This window comes from Gopherus evgoodei, chromosome 5 (assembly GCF_007399415.2).
Source record: "Gopherus evgoodei ecotype Sinaloan lineage chromosome 5, rGopEvg1_v1.p, whole genome shotgun sequence".
In the NCBI taxonomy this organism is placed as follows: domain Eukaryota; kingdom Metazoa; phylum Chordata; order Testudines; family Testudinidae; genus Gopherus; species Gopherus evgoodei.
The window spans coordinates 10,420,732-10,434,653 of NC_044326.1; the positions used below are offsets into that span (position 1 = coordinate 10,420,732).

General features: G+C 43.3%; 1 protein-coding gene across 4 annotated transcripts in view; it reads left to right on the plus strand.

Moving 5' to 3' along the window:
- CTNNA2 (catenin alpha 2) overlaps window positions 1-13,922 on the plus strand; it is an 818,238-nt gene that overhangs the window by 728,593 nt on the left and 75,723 nt on the right. For all 4 annotated transcript variants that reach the window (XM_030563913.1, XM_030563912.1, XM_030563911.1 and 1 more), the window contains 2 exons: window positions 2,694-2,786; window positions 3,077-3,233. In XM_030563913.1, coding sequence (XP_030419773.1) covers window positions 2,694-2,786; window positions 3,077-3,233 — 250 coding nt within the window. The remainder of the gene's footprint in view (window positions 1-2,693; window positions 2,787-3,076; window positions 3,234-13,922) is intronic.

A 13,922-nucleotide genomic window follows, 5' to 3' on the forward strand; every position in this document is an offset into this window, starting at 1 on the left:
TCTGCTTTCCTTCAAAATTTGTTGTGATTTTTTTAATAGAAAAGCTGAAATTAGTCTGTCAAAACCTGAACATGGTTTGTGGTTTCAGAAGTGTGTGGCCAAATATTTGCTGCTTGCTGTGTTTTTTTTAAAGAAACAATAAAAAAAATTTTGCTTAAAAGAAAAAAAATCCAAAATATTTGAACCACCTCAACTTGTGACCAAATGCCTGAACCCATCCAGTCAGAGCTTTTTCCAGGTTTCTTATACTCTGCTGGCTTCCTTGACTCACATCTATCTCCATAACTTTGGGTTCATTTAACTTAGAACATAAGAATGGCCATACTGGGTCAGATCAAAGGTCCATCCAGCCCAGTATCCTGTCTACTGACAATGGGCAATGCCAAGTGCCCCAGAGGGAGTGAACCTAACAGGTAATAATCAAGTGATCTCTCTCCTGCTATCCATCTCCACTCTCTGACAAACAGAGGCTGGGGACACCATTCCTTACCCATCCTGGCTAATAGCCATTAATGGACTTAACTTTTATGAATGTATCTGTTTCCTAGAGACTGGCTCCATGGGGTCCATCCCAAACTGGAGACGGTTACTATGGGTTTGTCTTTAGTATAGCTTATGCTCATACTCCACGAACTGAGCATTTGATCTTGTTCCAGAATCTGGGATGAGCCTATGTTGTGAAAACTGAAATGCTCAAAATAGCACATGCATGTGAATGGACACAGAGTGCTAAAATTAAATTAACCCAGGGTTCTCAAACGGGGGTTGGGACCTCTCAGGAGGACACAAGGTTATTACTGGGGGTAATGAGCTGTCAGCCTCCACCTCAAACTCCGCTTTGCCTCCAGCATTTATAATAGTGTTAAATATATAAAAAAGTGTTTTTAATTTATAAGAGGAGGGCACACTCAGAGATTTGCTATGTGAAAGGGGTCACCAGTACAAAAGTTTGAGAACCACTGACTTAACCCCTCTGGAGCCTCGGGGAATGCAGGGGTGGGGGGGTCTCCCTTGGTAGGTTTGGGAAGGAGGTAGGTGGTATAAAATATTGCTCTTCTCATGTGATCCCTCCCCCATGGAAAAGATAACAGCTTGACTCTTTGTGTTAAATGGCTGTCTGCAAGCCTCAAACTGCTGAATGAGTTTTAGGGTAGGGAAGGCTGTGCCTCCCCAAACAGCCTGGCCCTGCTCCCTATCTGACCCCCACCCACTTCCTGCCCCCCGACTGCCCCCCTCAGAATCCCCGACCCATCCTGCTCCTTGTCCCCTCACCACCCCCCCGAGACTCCCTCCCCAACCACCACCGCGGGACCCCACCCCCCACCAACCCGTTCTGTTCCCTGTCCCCTGACTGCCCCGACCCTCTTGCTGAGTCCTGACTGACCCCCAGAATGCCCATGATCCAACCCCTGTTCCCTGTCCCCCAGAACCTCTTCCCCCTCCCTATGCCCTGACTGTCCCCGGGACTCCCTGCCCCTTATCCAAACCCCGGCCCCGGCCCCCTGCCATTCTGCTTACCCCCGCCTCCCACTCTCCCGGAGCCTCAGCACACCACATCCAGGAGTGGCCCTGGACAGCACTGCAGTGGCATGGCTCCATTGGGGCCCTGGAGCTCACAGCCCCGCCCCCTTACAGCACGGCTCTGAGCAAGGTGGAGCTCAGGCCCCGCTAGGGTCACGCTGCTTTAGCTTTGTCCAGGGCCGCTCCTGTACGTGGCGTGCTGAGGATCCGAGGGATGGGGGAAGGCAGAGGTGGGATGGGGCTGAAGCATTCCCTTGGGGGCCCCTGTGGGACCCGGCACCTGAGGCAAATTGCCTCACTTGCCCCCCCTCCCCCGGGCGGCCCTGGTCAGGGGCAAGATTTAACTGGTAGGTCTGCATACATGTCTCCATAACTCTTTCCAGCCTACTCCTGCTCCAAACACCCTCAGCATTATAATGGCTCAAACCTGCCCCCCCTTCCTGGAACAGTGCTCCACAGCATATGGAGGGATACAGACCTCTAAATGAGATCTGTAGATCATGTCCTCCTTAATGTCGTTTTTAATGGTTACATTCCATGAGTTCAGATTCTGAGATCCTCGCTGAATGGTGCCGTACACTGCATGCAGCCCCATTGAAATAAATGGGAGTACTTGAGAAGTAAGGTCCTTCTCAATATGAGTAAAGGCATCTGAATCTGAGACTGAAAGGAGTACTCGAGCAGTAGGGAACTTCTGTGTGTGAGTATGGTTATCAGAATGTTGGCTGTGGTTAGCCAAGCAGAACTGTGCCTGATAGGACCTCTGAATCTCCTCAGTATGGCATGACTATCAGGATATGACAGAGCCTGAACACGGTTATTCATAGCAAACATGGAGAGAGAAAGAAACATTTCGATAGTTGTTTTGAAATGTTAACAATCTCCTGAGAAGTCTTACAGGAAGTGTCATGTACAAACTACGGAGAGATGCAGAGCACTTTTCAGTGAAGGAAAATTTTGTGAAATATCTTAATACTGCAGATGGCTGCAGGTTGGTTTGCGAGGGAGGAAACGATCTGCATGGGTTTCTGCTCAGTGGCATAAATGATGCAGTTTGATGCTTCTAATATGATTCCCTCATTCTAAGCAAGGTTCAGTAATAATATTGAAAAAGATATAAAATGTACCATTTGCCTGAAAGCCTGATTCTCAGTCTGCTATTTGCATTTCAGGTTGCCAATCTGGCCTGTTCTATCTCCAATAACGAAGAAGGTGTGAAGTTAGTCCGTATGGCAGCAACCCAGATTGACAGTCTATGCCCACAGGTAGGCAAAATTCTTGCTGCAAAGTACTCAAGGACTGTTAAAGCATTAAAGAGCATAAGGTATTTGACAGAGAAAAATGTCCCATATGAAGATTATAGCCTTGCCTTTTTCATTATATTGTTGACTGCCTTGCAAAAACTCTGAAAAAATACATTTGTATTGTGAGACTTGCTTAATGAACAAAATGAACACAGAGCACAGCTGTGCTTTTAACATAGTATTTAATCAATTTGTTCTTTCCCTTGAGCAAAGTTTTGTCATTTCTTGTAACAACTTATTCTAAATAATAGGTAATAAATGCTGCACTCACGTTGGCTGCCAGACCCCAGAGCAAAGTAGCTCAGGACAACATGGATGTCTTTAAAGATCAGTGGGAGAAACAAGTGAGAGTTCTCACTGAGGCAGTTGATGACATCACTTCTGTGGACGACTTCCTCTCTGTCTCAGGTATGGGGATCAAAGGAGCCTCCTACAAATAAACCCTTAAATTAAAGTAATGGTCACATTAGAAAGGCAGCTAGAATTACAGCTGAGTCATTAGTGCGTTCTTCTATCCACTTAGAATGCTGGCTTGCTGAACTCACTGGGACTGACCCAGGCCTACCAATTAATCCCTAATAACTGGTCACATTGTACATGTGTTTCTGTCTTTTGGGAGATGTTTTGAATTTCAAACCCTGATGGGGCTAAAACAATTGCAGGCAAAACAAGTATACATTTTTATCACCAGTTTTCCCCTTGTTATGGATAAAATTCATTGCTAGTGCATGTATTCGTAGTTGGATAGCTACCTATCAACCTAATTTGCACCTTTTGGTGTCCAGTGGCTAACACATGAGGCCTAAATGAGTTCAAGGTGTTGCCCCTATAAAAAAGAGAGGCTGGGCTGGAGCCTGGCTGAAAATCTGCCCTTTAGTGTTTCTCTGTGTGCTGTAGTAAATGGCAAAGCAACTTCATGGAATCAAAGAAGTTAAGAGATGGAGACCCAGATTCTCTGGTGCAATCCATTCACTTCGTGCCATGCAGGTGCTACAAAATGGATGGATTCTGGGCAGAAATATTCAGCAGAGATTTTCCTTGTGGAGGAAAATTCTTCACTGGTGTAAACCTCATAGACTCATAGACTCTAGGACTGGAAGGGACCTCGAGAGGTCATCGAGTCCAGTCCCCTGTCCTAATGGCAGGACCAAATACTGTCTAGACCATCCCTGATAGGCATTTATCGAACCTACTCTTAAATATCTCCAGAGATGGAGATTCCACAACCTTCCTAGGCAATTTATTCCAGTGTTTAACTACCCTGACAATTAGGAACTTTTTCCTGATGTCCAACCTAAATCCCCCTTGCTGCAGTTTAAGCCCATTGCTTCTTGTTCTATCATTAGAGGCTAAGGTGAACAAGTTTTCTCCCTCCTCCTGATGACACCCTTTTAGATACCTGAAAACTGCTATCATGTCCCCTCTGAGTCTTCTCATTTCCAAACTAAATAAACCCAATTCTTTCAGCCTTCCTTCATAGGTCATGTTCTCAAGACCTTTAATAATTCTTGTTGCTCTTCTCTGGACCCTCTCCAATTTCTCCACATCTTTCTTGAAATGCGGTGCCCAGAACTGGACACAATACTCCAGCTGAGGTCTAATCAGCGCAGAGTAAAGCGGAAGAATGACTTATCGTGTCTTGTTTACAACACATCTGTTAATGCATCCCAGAATCACGTTTGCTTTTTTTGCAACAGTATCACACTGTTGATTCATATTTAGCTTGTGGTCCACTATGACCCCTAAATCTCTTTCTGCCGTACTCCTTCCTAGACAGTCTCGTCCCATTCTGTATTTGTGAAACTGATTGTTCCTTCGTAAGTGGAGCACTTTGCATTTGTCTTTATTGAACTTCATCCGGTTTACCTCAGACCATTTCTCCAATTTGTCCAGATCATTTTGAATTTTGACCCTGTCCTCCATAGCGGTTGCTGTCCCTCCCAGTGTGGTATTGTCTGCAAACTTAATAAGCATACTTTCTATGCCAACATCTAGGTCGTTGATGAAGATATTGAACAGAGCCAGTCCCAAAACAGACCCCTGCGGAACCCCACTTGTTATATCTTTCCAGCAGGATTGGGAGCCATTAATAACTACTCTCTGAGTACGGTTATCCAGCCAGTTATGCACCCACCTTATAGTAACCCCATCTAAATTGTATTTGCCTAGTTTATCAATAAGGATATCATGCGAGACCGTATCAAATGCCTTACTAAAGTCTAGGTATACCACATCCACCACTTCTCCCTTATCCACAAGACTTGTTATCCTATCAAAGAAAGCTATCAGATTGGTTTGACACGATTTGTTCTTTATAAATCCATGCTGGCTATTCCCTATCACCTTACCATCTTCCAAGTGTTTGCAGATGATTTCTTTAATTGCTTGCTCCATTATCTTCCCTGGCACAGAAGTTAAACTAACTGGTCTGTAGTTTCCTGGGTTGTTTTTATTTCCCCTTTTATAGATGGGCACTATATTTGCCCTTTTCCAGTCTTCTGGAATCTCTCCCGTCTCCCATGACTTTCCAAAGATAATAGCTAGAGGCTCAGATACCTCCTCTATTAACTCCTTGAGTATTCTAGGATGCATTTCATCAGGCCCTGGTGACTTGCAGGCATCCAACTTTTCTAAGTGATTTTTAACTTGCTCTTTTTTTATTTTATCTTCTAAACCTGCCCCCTTCCCATAAGCTTTCACTATACTAGACATTCCTTCAGACTTCTCAGTGAAGACTGAAACAAAGAAGTTATTAAACATCTCTGCCATTTGCAAGTTTCCTGTTACTGTTTCTCCCTCCTCACGGAGCAATGGGCCTACTCTGTCCTTGGTCTTCCTCTTGCTTTTAATGTATTGATAAAAAGTCTTCTTGTTTCCCTTTATTTCCGTAACTAGTTTGAGCTCATTTTGTGCCTTTGCCTTTCTAATCTTGCCTCTGCATTCCTGTGTTATTTGCCTATATTCATCCTTTGTAATCTGACCTAGTTTCCATTTTTTTATATGACTCCTTTTTATTTTGTAGGTCATGCAAGATCTCGTGGTTAAGCCAAGGTGGTCTTTTACCACATTTTCTATCTTTCCTACCCATCGGAATAGCTTGCTTTTGGGCCCTTAATAGTGTCCCTTTGAAAAACTGCCAACTCTCCTCAGTTGTTTTTCCCCTCAGTCTTGATTCCCATGGGACCTTACCTATAAGCTCTCTGAGCTTACCAGAATCCACCTTCCTGAAATCCATGGTCTCTATTTTGCTGTACTTCCTTCTACCCTTCCTTAGAATTGCAAACTCTATGATTTCATGATCACTTTCACCCAAGGTTCCTTCTACTTTCAAATTCTCAACGAGTTCCTCCCTATTTGTTAAAATCAAGTCTAGAACAGCTTCCCCCCAGTAGCTTTTTCAACCTTCTGAAATAAAAAGTTGTCTGCAATGCAGTCCAGAAACTTATTGGATAGTCTGTGCCCCACAGTGTTATTTTCCCAACATATATCTGGATAGTTGAAGTCCCCCATCAAATTTTGGATGATTTTGTTAGTTGTTTAAAAAAAGCCTCATCTACCTCTTCCACCAGGTTAGGTGGCCTGTAGTAGACTCCTAGCACAACATCACCCTTGTTTTTTACCCCTTTTATCCTAACCCAGAGACTCTCAACGCTTCCGTCTCCTATGTCCATCTCCACCTCAGTCCAAGTGTGTACATTTTTAATATATAAGGCAACACCTCCTCCCTTTTTCCCCTGTCTATCCTTCCTGAGCAAACTATACCCATCCACAACAACATTCCAATCATGTGTATTATCCCACCAAGTTTCAGTGATGCCAACAGTGTCATAGCTGTATTTATTTATTAGCACTTCCAGTTCTTCCTGCTTATTACCCATACTTCTCGCATTTGTATATAGGCATCTAAGATACTGGTTTGATCTTGCCTCCCAGTTTTGCCCTGCCCTCCTTTCTCTCTGCCATTATAGCCCACGCTCCCTCTTGTTTCTGACCCATCTCCCAGGTCTTCATGTTCCCCACTTACCTGTAGGCTTTGCTCACCTGTCCCCGTCGAACCTAGTTTAAAGCCCTCCTCACTAGGTTAGCCAGTCTGTGTGCAAATAGGATCTTTCCCCTCATTGAAAGATGAATGCCATCTCTGCCTAGCAGTCCTTCCTCAAATAGCATCCCAAAAGTCCTCCTGGCGACACCATCTTCGCAGCCAGGCATTCACCTCCATGATGCATCTGTCTCTGCCCGGGCCCCTACCTTTGACAGGAAGAATCGAAGAGAATACCACTTGCGCTCCAAACTCCTTCACCCGTACTCCCAGAGACCTGTAATCACTCTTCATCCGCTCAGCGTCACACCTTGCAGTATCATTTGTGCCCACATGGATGAGTAGCATGGGGTAGTAGTCAGAAGGCCGGATAATCCTCGACAATACCTCTGTAACATTTCGGATACGGGCCCCCGGCAGGCAGCATACCTCCTGAAATGAAATGTCAGGGCGACAGATGGGCGCCTCCGTCCGCCTCAGCAGAGAGTCTCTGACCACCCCTACCCTACGTTTCCTATTTTCAGTGGTGGCAGCAGACCTCCCAGCCTTAGGGGTACGAGGCTTCTCCTCCTTTACTATAGGGGGTGATTCCTTCTCTCCTGTATCAAGAAGAGCATAACGGGAGGGTTCGCAGCAGGGGTGGAGCACTGCCTGCTGCCAGAAGTAACCAGCTGCCAGTGTCTACCCTGAGCCATCTCCTCCTCCACCAGTGGTGTGTCAGCAGTCCTGTGAACTGGGACAGCTGCCTCAGCTGTCTCCACATGGACACTGTCCAGGAATTGCTCATGAATACGGATGCTCCTCAACCTAGCACCTCCTCCTGTAGCTCTCCCACCTGCTGCCTGAGAGATTCCACCAGTAGGCACCTTTCACATTGGATGCCCCCCCCCACCCCCAGCCTGGATATCATTTGGTGGAAATTGCAAGTTACAGTCTTTGCAAAACCACACCAGAATCTGGGTAGAAGCAGCCATGTTCCTCTGGTGCTCTGTCTGGCTACAGGCACAGGTGGAGGAGACAGAAGCAGTGCTGGCACATGTGTTGCGGGTCTTCCTAACCATCATAAGCCTCCCTCTGTCAAACTCCCTCTCAAACTCCCCTGTCTGCAGCTCCCTGTCCGCTCTGCTCTGCTTTAAAGAGAAAGGTTTTGGATGTATGGTTTATAGGTTTTCAAGGGACTAACGGGTCACGGATAGGACCCACAAGGGACCCCCGCTCCCTTCCTACTCCCCTTCCAAAACTCCCTTGCGAAACTCCCTGTTAGCAGCCCCTGGGTCGCAAAGCTCCCTGGTCGCTTGTGTGCGTCTTTATAAAGCCCTGGCCTGAGTGAATGCTCAGCCAATTACCAGAGGCTTCTAGCTTTCAAACCTTCCTTTGTAGCTCAGCCTCCAACAGCCAGCTACAGCACACGGTCCTTCAAACAACCAAAACAGACAAACAGACTGACAAACACAAGCTCAGCACACAGCAAGTAACCCCCAAACACAAACAAACACACACACTGCAGACAGTCACTTACCCCACAGATGCTGTATTTGCTCCTCCTTCACCTGGAGAACTCCCTTGCGAAACTCCCTGTTCGCAAAAAACCTGTCAGAGGTAACTACTGTGCCAGTAACTCCTGTGCCGGTCACTCCGGTGCACACACTAGTTGTTCTAACTAATATAAGGACCAGGCAACCAGTGAATTATGGAGTTATAATTGGCTTTCTGATGCACTCCCCCAACGTGCACCTAGCAGAACTCAAATGTAGGGGAGGACTGAGCCTGGAAAAGACCTATTAGATTGTCAAATCCATTTCCCCACAGTGCAGGATTTCTGCCTTTGCTGTAATTAGCAGAGACAGCTTCAAGCCACATAATTCTGAGTTGGTTCCAGATTCCAAGCCTCCCAGACTTCAGGGTTTGTTTAAGCTCATTATAAAGATATAGGTCACAGGCAAAATTTGAATCCAGGTCTGGGTTGGGATTTCAGGTGTCCCCAAAGTTCAGAGGTGTTCATGCCAAGAGTTTTGGCTGGACCTGTCTCTATTGCCCATAAGTACAGAAGAATTTGGACCGCTCTTTTTACATGTATTAATGTCTTGTAACAGGCTGCCGCCAGTGTTTGCAAATGTCATTCTTGATTGTCACAGCCCTTACCCCAGAGTGAGAGAAAGGATGCCTTTCTCTCTTTCATAGTCTTTCTCAGATTGTGACTCATCACTGCAAGCAAATGGGTGGGAAGGGGAAAGAATGGCAAGTTGAAGGATACCTAATGTGACCTTTCACCTCTTTGCTCACCCACCAGAATAGCTGGGCAGGAACACAGTAGAGAGCAAGCTGTTCCACAAAAAGAGGTAAATTATCTTACTCCTCACCCAAATACAGGAAAGAAAGGAAAAAGGATTTGGACTGTCTGGTTCACAGTCTTTTCTCCCTGTTGCTTCTGGGGAGGTGTAAATACACACTACTCCTTATGGCAGAACGTAAAGTTACAATCTAGCTATAAGCAGCTAGTGATCCTGCTACAAAACGTTGTTTGTTTGTGTGTTTGACTCACTGTTGCAGGTAGCTTGTTATGCTATCAAGATATAAGGTAGGTGGAATTGGCTGTTATGAGAAAAGGACATAGAGTATGGGCTGAACAGTCCTTTGAGAGGATCTCTGAGAGCAGCCAAGCCTCGGGAGACAACATGGGCTAAATTCTGTGATGATTCTTTCATGAATAATACTAAATCCTAGGAAAGGGATACGTTTTTACCTGCTACAACTTGTCAACTGTGCGGAATCCAGTTATACTACTTTTGTGTAAAAAAAAAGTAATAACAGCTAACTTAGAAAAAAAGAAAAGATACATTTTAGGTGAAATAATGTAAACAGTTCTCGTTTCCAAGGAACAGGAAAATCTCTATTTCTGTTATGCGTTTGCTCTCTATTTGTGAATCTTGGCAGATGAAGCATTATTGGATCTTAACATCAGATTAGGCAAAGATTTTGAATATATACTTTTCTCTCCTGAGGCATATGCTATTAACAATAAACCCAGATTCAAACTGGAAATAAGTAGAATAGTTTCATAATTCAGTCAGTGTGTGAAATTGTAATCTGAAGTGCACATTTCAAAAATACAATTTTTAAATAGAGTGTGGGGGGGTGGCTTATTCATCCTTTGAAAGGATTCCTTTATTTTCAATTTTTTTTCTGTTTGGTTGCATCATGTTATTCCTGGTAACAAGGAAATGGTGCTGTTGAGCCTGATTACACTCCACGATTCAACCCCAGTGCAGAGTGCTTACAACAAGCCATGACAAGGAAACGAAAATTGACTGTCCAAAAACTGGGTCCTGCAGAACCTGGGAGAACGTATATTTTGATTTGACAGTTGGAGCTGGCAAGCACCTTTGAGCAGACCTAGCTCTACAAATAGTGGACGAACCAAGCCTGTGGTCTATAGATACAATCCACAAGCTGAGAAGCTGCCATTTGATTATTTATTTTTGTTCTACTGTTCAAAGCAAAGCACTTGCATCCATAAATTGCACGTTCTTCCCAGGGGTAATTTGTACTGACTGTGTTTTTCAAAAATCAATTTTTTCTCATAATATATTTATTGGGGATAAGCTTACATTACAAAACTTGGAACCAGATCCAAATTTTTCCAAGGTGGGTCAAATCTGGGGTTTCAGTTCAGGTCTATCTTTTCAATATTTTCTTTTCTTATCTGTTTAATAATGATGTACTATCCCACACTGTTTAGAGAACTCTGCTTTATTAGCAGTGAGCTCTGAAGTCTTGGCTTCAATCAGAAATTCACACAAAGAAGGAATAGCTTAGTTTTAGTTGTTAAACCATTAAAGTATTAAAAACTGGTTGGTGACTGGTTAAGAATTTCTGACAAAGTGACCCCTCCCCACTTATTACCCCATGCCACAACTGAAGGCACATTTTTATCAGTGCAGTGGCTACAGAAGGAGGCTGAGATTAATTTTAATCAAACGCTTTACATTTCAAATACATTGTCCATTCGTATTTCTAAAAGTGTTTCACTTCAGGCAAAATGTGGGCATGCTGTGTTAAGCAAAATGGGTTTTAAAAAAATCTAGCAGAGGAACATTTTTGAAATGTATTCATGTACTTTTTTTGAAGAGAACTTTCCCTTTGAAATGACCTTCATTCACAACACTGGAGAATTTCAGTTTTCATTCAAAAATGTTACAATTTGAAATGCAACATTGTTAACTTTTCTGGAAAATGTAAATGAGTGAACCCTGGGATCTTTGGCAAGGCATATGACAATTTTAGTCTATTTTTGTAACCCTGGAATGGCTAAAAAAGCAGTTGGTTAAATGATCAACCTTGCTTTACTGATCATGGCATCTTACTACAAGGTACATCATTTTACCTCCAGCTCATTTGTGATGGTACTGGCAGGAAAGGAAGTTGCACCTCAGATTTGCCTGAGATTAGCCAAATGTAAAATTCAAATATCACTTTCATTGCTGAAATGCCTTTTTGAACTGTGTTGATTGGAGAGACAAGGACAGTGTTCCGTGCTAGAGAAAATCAGCTTCAACACATGACAGTGCTGTGTAAGGCACACATTATATACCACAGTGTATAAAACCTGGCAGCCAGCTTGTGTAAATTGGTGTATCTCCTTTACTTTCAGTAGAGCTACAATAATGTACTCCAGCTGATCTTGCCATATGTTTATTAGTATAGTATCATGATACGCACAATCACTGACATTTAGGCGCATGTTCCCTGCTATAAAAGCTTCCCACTTCTGTTCCTGGTCTGGTGAGAAGCGGATGAACTGTTTGTTCCTCCACTTCCTGCTGTCTGCATGGAGTCCTTCACTTCTCCTGGTTCTGAATACAATGAGGGACACACAAACCAGCTCTTGATCCCTCTACTCTTCCACTGCTGATTCCATTAGCACAGGTATGGAGAGGAACCCCTGAAAAATCTCTCACTCCCCAGGATTATTTCTAAAGACACTCTACTGCCCCCCTAACAAGACTCCTGGGGGAGAGGTAGTAGAGACGATACACAATAGTACTTACAAAGGTAAAAAAAGATTATTATATTACAAAATGATGTGAGACAGCAAATGGTAACTGAACCCAGCCCAATGTGTCCATGGCAAAGAGCTCTGGGGTGAAATTCTGACTCCATTGCACTCAGTGACAAATTTCTTATTGACTTAATTGTGCCAAGAATCAATCGCCTGTGCTCCCCAGCCACCAGAAAGTTACCTACTAAAGTGCCTTCTCTACAGAGTCTCTTGTGAAGATGCAGGTTAGGGGTCAGGACGTTGGACTGCCATGCTCTCAGATGTCATGCTACTACCACAGCCTGGTGACTGAGCATGTGCAAACTTTCTTCACAAGAGTGAATTGTACCCATGATGTAAACCTAACTAACAGGTCCCAAACTCTCATTGACTTTCAGTAACCGTTGGGTGCCTAGTTCCTTTAGACACCTTTGAGACTCACACCCTAAATATTTTCAGTAGTAAACAGACTAATCTTCCAAATATTGACTTCTTGTCAATACATATACAAAATGTATGGCCATATTATACTCCAGTTGTATTTCTTGTTATTTTAGTAACTCTTAAATTTAATTTAATTTGAGTTGATATTTGAAGTGAATTTCAGTGTTTGAGAAAAGTACCAGATTTACAACCCTGGAAATCCCAAGAGCTATACTTACCCTTAAAGTAATTCTTGGATCCGTCTGTGCCTCAAGATTGTTCTGGAGTGACAGTGTGTAGTGTGAGGGGGTAGTTCTGTCTCGATGATAAGTAAGTTCACTGGTTTGTCTACTCTGCTGAAACTCTGAATAGTGGTGCCAAGTAATGCTAGTTATGTAGGTGAATTTTGTGGTGAGAAGACCTAATCAACCTATTTAACACAAGATAAGTCACCAAACAGACATTGGACAGAAATTAATTTTGGTCAGTACTGACCTAGGTTCAGATTCAAAACAGTGACCTGGGATGTAAAGCACCATACATTATTATGTACCCTTATTAAGAGACTACAGTATCCCCCAGAAATGGCCTAAAGTACTGTGGTAATAATATTGTAAGCTGTTGTGTTTTAGTCAGATATGACACAGTCCTGCATGACATTCTCGGAAACAAACTAGGGAAATCTGGAGTAGATGACATTGCAGTAAGTTGGGTGTATAATTGGTTGAAAAACCTTACTCAAAGAGTAGCTTTTAATGGTTTGCTGCCAAAGTGGGAGGACATATCTAGGGGGATCCCTCAGGGGCCTGTCCTGAGTCTGCTACTATTCAACATTTTAATTAATGGCTTGGACAATGGAGTGGAGACTATGCTTATAAAATCTGCAAATGATACCAAGCTGGGAGGAGCTGCAAGCCCTTTGTAGGAGATGATTATAATTCAAAATGGCATTGATAATTGGAGAATTGATCTGAAATCAACAAGATGAAATTCAATTATGAAAAGTGCAAATTGCTACACTTAGGAGGGAAAAAGCAAAGCACAACTATATAATGAGGAATAATAACTGGCTAGGAAGTAGTACTGCTAAAAAGGATATGTGGTTGTAGTGAATGACAAATTGAATATGAGTTAAAAATGTGATGCCGTCGTGAAAAAGGCTAATATTGTTCTGGGGTGTATTAACAGGAGTGCTGTAAATAAGACATGGGAGGTAATTGTCCTACTGTACTAAGCATTGATGAGTCTTCAGCTAGAGGATTGTGTCCAGTTTTAGGCAAGACACTTTAAGAAATGTGAACAAATTGTAGAAAATCCAGAGGAGAGCAACAAAAATGGTAAAAGAATTAGAAAACCTGACCTATGAGGAAAGATTTAAAAAACAAAAAAACCTCACCATGTTTAATCTTGAGAACAGAAGACTGAATAGGGGCCTGATAACAGTCTTCAAATGTGTTAAGGGGAGGGGAGATTTAGGTTAGATATTAGGGAAGAAAATCTTTCTAGCTATAAAGATAGTTAAGATCTGGAATAGGCTTCCAGGAAAGACTGTGGCATACCCATCATTGGGAGATTTTACGGACAGGTTGGACAAACA